Source organism: Montipora capricornis, chromosome 9, assembly GCF_036669925.1.
Source record: "Montipora capricornis isolate CH-2021 chromosome 9, ASM3666992v2, whole genome shotgun sequence".
Lineage (NCBI taxonomy): Eukaryota > Metazoa > Cnidaria > Anthozoa > Scleractinia > Acroporidae > Montipora > Montipora capricornis.
In genome coordinates, this window is record NC_090891.1 from 5742119 (window position 1) to 5749618 (window position 7500).

Below are 7500 nucleotides of genomic sequence, written 5' to 3' on the forward strand. Positions count from 1 at the left end.
GAAATATTGCAGGAATAAAATTGGCATGAATTGTGTGGTTGTTTGGGGAGAAAATTAAAAATATATTGTCATGTTCTCACGTCCTCTACCAAACCTGAAATTTCGTCAATTCACGTCGTTGTCACGACGAGGAAGGCGAAGAAATGTACCAAAATAAAAACAAACGCCTTTGTTTTTGCTCATTAGAGCTATTGTTTTGTGGCGTTCTCCTAACCGTCGTCGTCGTTGATGTTGAGGGGGTGGTGGCGGTAATAAGCCGATTAGAACTCTGGCATAGGCCCGTTTAATGCAGATAGTAATTCATCATGCCTGATAGGAGAAAACGTACCGGGCAATGAATTTGGATATCGTCTACTCAAGGCTCTTTTGTTTTCACAGATAAACATCGTTGTATTTGTTCTTGTAATGCACTCAATGTTTTCAACGAGGCGGATGAAGAACAGCTCACAAATGGAAAAAGTTAAAGCTGGGATCAGGGCCTCTGTGATCATTCTTCCTCTGCTTGGTATCACCTGGTCGTTTGGACTCTTAAGCTTCAATTCAGATACCGTCGTTTTTAAGTATATATTTTCCATCTTCAACTCTCTTCAGGGATTGATGGTCTTCATATTTCATTGCCTTCTTAATAGACAGGTGGGATTATGAAAACAAATACTGTCCTGGGACCCAATTAATTTAGTTGTTATTAAGTAAACACGGCGTCAAAGAAAGGGAAAACGCTACGAAACATTGCGTTAAGTGCGCAAAAACGAGAGAGATTTATCGTGATCGCCTTTACGCGTGAAACGGCAAACGTTAAACGGGCAGGCTGTTGTTTGTCCAAAGATAAAAATGAAAATCCTTTATTCTTATTCGTCTCTCTCTTTTGAAACGTTGCTCACTACCATGTAGATAACAAACAAGAAATGATCCAAAATGAATCAAACTTCATTGATTTCTGTCTCAATTTCAAATTAAAGAACTTAGCCAAGTCTGAGACGGAGCTGCTGGCCCGTTTCTCGAAAGTCCTGAAAAGCCATTTGTGAATCTGCCAACCGCTTGTTCAGGAAAGCGGATCTTTTAAGACGTTTTCAAGGTAACAAAAAGGAAACTAACTGTGAAGTTTGACGACTTAAATCCTCTCCGATTCTTGAGATACAGAGGGAATTGTGACACCCGAAAATGGCCCGTTAAGTTTAAGGACTTTCGAGGAAACGGGCCCCTGATCTTTAACCATTGATCACTGGAAGTGAGACTTAACAGATTTTACTCTGTCTAACGCCAGACGATTTTACTCGTCAACTTGGGGCATCCTAGGGCGTCAATGGGTTAAAGATTTCACTCATGTCCAGAAATGCGCCTAATTAGATGCATCCAACACGAAGTGTCCCTTTAAGTCTAAGCCTTTGCAATCTATTGGCAACAAGTAGGTAAGGGTGAGGCTAAATCGCGTGGGTGGGTGGGTGGTGGGTAATGTTTGTTTGAAGAAAAAAAAAGAAATATATTAGCTCCCTCAGTGCTCGGTCCAAATTTGTCTTAGGTCTTAGGTCTTGTCTGTTTCGAGAATTTCTAGTCGTGCATTTTTTAAAAAGGGTTAGGGACCCACGACCCACGACCCACGACCCACGACACACGACACACGACCCACGACCCACGACCCACCCACCTACGCCGATTAGATACTTTCTTAGGTAAGGGTAAAGGTCATGCCGTGACGTCATTTTTAGCTTAGGATAAATGCAGCTGTTTATCTTTACTTGAGGAATTTGGGGAACAATTTGTGACGTTAATTGTCTGTATTCCGAGACACGTGTAACGTTGTAGTTGTGGAGAAGACGTGTGTGACTCTTATTGAAATACGCCTCCATTTAGTTACTTTCATTTCTGAACATACAGTATATCTGAAAGATTTTGCCGGAGAAAGTAAGATGAAACATTTTAATCCGTCTCGAGGCAAAATATCGAGCAAAGCGATCGTTACAGCTTGCTTTACTGCAGTTGTCAAATTTAAATTGAACGATATCCATGTCCCTTTCATATCATGAAAAGAAAAAAAAGGCAAAATGAAGCCTGGGTGCCTATAAAAGTCTAAACCTAAACTATGGCCATGACTGGTGCATTTAAGGGTGAAAGTGATAAATATTGACGTCAATATTCTTTAAATGAATAAGATAAAAGATGCTATCAACCGACGACGACAGAGGCGCATGCCCAGAGCGGTCAAGCCAGTAAATCCTCACAACAGTTCTGATAATTTGAGGACCAATCCAAAGAAGGGCACGCTGGGTATGTACTAAACGCTGTTTTACGTTCTTCTGTTTGAGTACAAAATTCACTACGTCACAAAGTTGTCTATCAATAGACCAATTTCGATATATTAAAATTCAGTCCCAAAGAAAAGGCATCATCTCGAGGCTCTGGGGAATAATTATAAGTATTTGTATGAGTTTATTCCCCAGAGCCTCGAGATGATTCCTTTTGTTTCGGAGTGAAATTTAATATATCGTAATTGGTCTATTGGTTGGGCTCCCAAGAAAGAATGCTCCATTTGTTTCTGTAATACAGATCACGTGACGATACTCAAGAGAGTGCGTGCGAGCATAAGTATGTCTGACTTGAAAGAGGATCCGCCATGAGTATTGTAACGTAATCTGCATTGAGAACAACAAAACGTATGAATCCTGAAGTCTACTTCAGTTCATTTAAATATCAAACGGTGGTATATCGTGCGCTGTACATGGTGATTGATACAAGAAGCTTTTGCGTTTTTCACTGAATAAAACGATAACCTGGAAATATTCTCCTCAGTTTAAAGGTGTTTTGAAAAATATATATATATATTGAAGGAGCTTGGATGCCCCTTCTCAACCAAGCCATACTTTGCTTTGTATACTCATCATAATGTTAAAACTTCATATATTTCATTTCTGTTAGGTTTCTGGTTATACGGTCATGAAGCCACACAGTTAACTGCGAGGACCACTTTTATCTTACGTCTATAAACCGCACTTCAAATATACATTTCTTTCATTCACAAGTCCTTTCACGGGAACACGAGAGCCCAACAAATTGATCTGCTCCTACCCGTGTGACTTCATAGCTCAGTTGATAAAGCATTGCACCGACATCGCAGAGATCATGGGTTCGAATCCCGTTGAAACCCTCAGAATTATTTATGTCTTTAATTAAAAGTGACTACTGCTGAAATTATCCAGTTAGAGGGGCTAGGTCATGCAATTTTAGGCAATTTCAGCATTGATCGGATGGTCATAGAATTAACTAAAGTATCAAAATAACTGTTCAAAACTATAGAAAAACTCTAACAAAACACAGGGAAGCTAAGAAGGGACATGGATGGACAATACTGGAGAGGATTGAAATGGATCGAATTTGGGTAAATTTGAAAAACGTCGGCCCACCTTTTTTCAAATTTATATCAATCTATATCAAAATGTCACTTACAAAGCTGGAACCATTCTCAGTTGTTATGTGGCCGTCATTTTGCAAATAAAAGACTCTTCCTCTGCCAATTTGACGTTTAGAGCTCATAATTAACAAAATTAAACAAAAGTACCTAAAATAGCGTGACCTAGCCTCTTTAAGTGCGAGGATCATTTATATCTTTCGCCTTTAGAGTCACTTTGTGACGCCTACACAAATCAACGTGAAACCTCGTATCCTGAGTTGGTCATCCATTCTCGACATGTGGCCAAACCACCGAGGTCTGGCGTACTCCACAACCCACAGTTCTTTTCTTTTCTTTTCTTTTTTTTTTTGTTTCAGTCCAGATATTCTCGAGTTTCGTTACACTCATCTCGTCCGTCTGTGACCTGTTCTTTATCTATATCTTTTAGTCCATACTTGGCAGTTGTCACGGCGTTTTCACAGATTGATAAATTTTTGGATTGAATTTCCCGCGAATAAGACTCTCGCAGGAGCCTGATGACCAATCACAGGAAACTGTCTTGACGTCATAGCGTCATCGAACCGGAACTGCCTTTGTTTTTTGCGGAAAAGGAAGTCTAAAATAGATCGGTCTGTAAAAATGCCGTGACGTAGGCTTAGTATGGGAGTTGTTTTCCCTAGTCATGGGCTCCTAGTATTGGCTGTAAAATGGTCTTATTTTGCATATTTTCACTGTTTTATAAGTACTCTTTGATTCACTCCAAGACGGTATTCTCCTGTATTTAGCCTTGCAGTCGAGAACATTCCTCAGGCAGGTATTCTGACTGATTGACTTGCCTCAGAGTGATTCCATCGACTACTTTGTACATCTCTTTGTGCTGCAGCCTTGATATTTCCCTGGGATATGTAAATGACGTCAGCAAAAGAGAACTCTTACAACTTGCGTAATCTTTAACTACCCGATTTCGACAACTGGATTTAACTCGAGTCGGCTCGTTTAATTTTCATTCAGACTCTCAGTTGCTTTAAAGGTATGAGCATCATGCAATTCTTAGACTCTTCTTTGCTTAGGAAAATCCAACCAGGATGAAGATGACGATAAGCAGCTAGAGGTGGGAAACGATTATGGTAACACGACATCGAAGCCAAGACCATCACGCATTGAAGTTAAGTCAATGCCTCCTCCAGAGGAAGACACAAATGCTGACAACTCGTTCAACACGCGTTTATAATAACAACAGTAACGATGACACGATGTGCACAAATCAACCTTCCTTTCAGAACGGAAATTGGATGATGGAGGGCCGAAACCCGTACATGTGTAGCCCAACCGCTGCGGCTGTGATGTCCTTGAAATTATAATAATAAGATTGTAAGCTATAAGTAATCACACATTAGTTAAATGCTTTCGACTACAGAGCATCCAAATTAGATATTCTAAAGAAACAGCCGCTCTTTCAATTGTCTTTTGTTGTGCCAAGTGAACGGCTTTCAGTTTATTTCTACCCGGTTGTAGCCTCGATCAGAGAGTACTAAAAAGCTAGAAACAAGCTAAAATGACTGGGGCTTATATGGTTTTGAAAATTCACTAAGTACAGCACCACAGCCAGGCCGGCTTGCAGAATTCAGACCTGAACGATTCTTACCTTAACGTACGTTTATAATAACTGCGTGGAAAATAACTAGATTACTTTTTTATCAGAAGACAGATATGACCGGCCTGTTCTATGCGGCGCTTCCATCCAAAGAACGGCTTGACGATGAAAACGTTAAGTGTAAAGCCATTTTTTTCAATATCACTGAAGGCCACAGTTCTTTATGTTAAATTGAGAATAAAGCCCTCTAGCCAGTTTCGAAAGTAGCGGAGTCGTATTTAGGGTCCAATCTTGTAACCGATGGCAATCACTGTTGTTGTAATCTTTGAGATAAAAGCCTCCAGAAGTCGATGACGTGCACGGTTCGAGAGAAGCGAGAAGTCGTTATTCTTCAGCTGACCGAAAGAACCGCCGGCCACTGGGAGCTAGTATGGCTTGGGTCTCCCATGGCAAAGCCTAGTTAGAACTTATGCATGATTACGACCTATGCTAAAAATTCACCAAGAAGATTGCTTGCAAAAAAATATTCACATAATCTGGACGTGCAATACTGTTCGCACGTGGATTTTCTTTATAAGTTTGCTTCTTTGGGATTTAGCTCATGCTAAAATTAAAAAAGGTTGATTTTCTAAAGTTTAATTTTCCAATCCGAGGCTTGGTGGTGAAATTAGCTAGTCAGGCGTCATCACGCATAAGGGCTATTGAGTGTCCTTTGCAATGACCTGGGTATATATATGACTACCGTGATATCTTGAGGAACTCTTCAAATGAAATAGTATACTTTACATACTCAACCTAAGATTTCCTTTGTCCTACAATTCTAATAATTATAGGCGATAAACTGAAGAAGGAAGAGCCTTTGCCGTACTAAGTTGCCAAACCGAAAACGGCTTGCCACTCGCTCAAAGACGACAGGAGTCACTAATTAGTTTTTTTTTTTCTGCTTTAAAGTTATTGTACTTGTAACACATTTTTGTATTACATAGAATTCATATTATTGCATATCCTAATGCGTTTCAGTCTCTATGTATCGTAATTAAGAGGGACGATGGTTTGTTTGCTTGGTTATTCAGTGTCACCCACATTTAAAAAGATCGACTTTACTTATTCTGTTGGTAAATTTAAAGTACCATGAGTAGTATGGAAATCAGCTCCTCTGTGGCGGGGAAGTAGAGGCCTTCAACCTGTGCACCACGTTGGGGTTGGCTCAGGCGCATGCTTAGTTAAACCAAGGTGCCCATGTTTGATCTGGATAGGATGACTCCTCTAGTACAGGGTTCAGTCAAGGTCTGTCCTATCCTATCGAGCACGTACTAACAGTAATTTCAAGCGACGATAATAGCAACATCACCGAAAACGCCACTTTATGCTATCCGGTTTTGCACCTTTAGCGATGCCTCCATCTCTGGTAAGTTTTTCGAGTAAGATCAACATTGTTCCAGGTAAGAGACTGATTTCGGGTCATTAACCCGACAAAGAAGGCTTCCCGATCCGACAGATGAATATAAATATTCAGTTAAATATTACAACAAAATTAAAAAACGAGAGACGTAAGTTTCTTGGCTAAAAATTACGTTGTTAACCCGAAACGCGACGAACGATTCACGTTCTTCATTCATTGTAAACACGAACTTTGGCACAAGGTGATCACGTGCACCTTTGTGGTTGCCTAGGGCGTGATTAATTTCTTCCTTCTGACAAAACATCTTGCCCTTCCCCAGGAATCTTAGTGTTTTTACAATCGATTGTCATTTATCTTTCTCTGAGAATTCGAAATTCAGAATTTCATACAAAAACTATATTATTTTATCTTCATCTGTCTTTTGGCTTGCCTTTCACTGTTACCGTGTAGCTTGAAATTTTTGCCGGACTTTTATTTTGCGGATTGGCGATTTTTTGAGGTTTGCGTGAACGAATTTTTGCTCGAATTGACTGAAATTTCCGCTGGGAACTAATCTTTGCGGTTTTCTTTTCAAGCAGCAAGACTATTTTCAACTTCTATTACTTTTTGGAAAAAAAACCCTCAATCATCGAGAACGGGTGGAAAAAGATTGGCATCCTGAGGCCTTAGAAAATGATCTCCCCGATTAACTGCTTTGAGTTCGTTTCTTATGTCTGGAAAAGTATTGACATATCCTTTTATCGTTTCGTTTAGTTTGTAGCAAACTCCAATTGCCTTTTCTCAATGCAAATATAACGATCTTTTAGACCCCACTGTATGTGTTTTTTTTTTTCTGCTGGAAATTATTTTTGCGGATCAAGTACGATCCGCAATTAAACCCCGCGAAATAAAAGTGCTACACTCCCGGCTTTTGCAATACCATTTAGTGCAAACGTAAACCAAAAAAAAATTGACCTGTCATCAGATTAGACTGAAAACAAGAGAGATTGTGAAGCGGAAACAACATGTTCAGTCCTTCCTTTTAATTTGTGGCATAAACGTTTGCTTAGTGCAACACTAGGCATGCATGATATGCAGGAAAACGTCCGTCAGAGCAATTTGCAATTTGTTAGTTTTTTT

At 39.8% G+C, this 7500-nt stretch overlaps 1 protein-coding gene across 1 annotated transcript in view; it reads left to right on the forward strand.

Annotated features, from left to right (window-relative positions):
* LOC138015269 (adhesion G-protein coupled receptor D1-like) overlaps positions 1 to 5863 on the forward strand; it is a 9228-nt gene extending 3365 nt beyond the window's left edge. Inside the window, exons 3-5 of the mRNA XM_068862247.1 lie at positions 379 to 633; positions 2151 to 2265; positions 4456 to 5863. Of these exons, the coding sequence (XP_068718348.1) occupies positions 379 to 633; positions 2151 to 2265; positions 4456 to 4616 (531 nt within the window). The 3' untranslated portion in view covers positions 4617 to 5863. The remainder of the gene's footprint in view (positions 1 to 378; positions 634 to 2150; positions 2266 to 4455) is intronic.
* The last annotated feature ends 1637 nt before the right edge of the window (positions 5864 to 7500 follow it).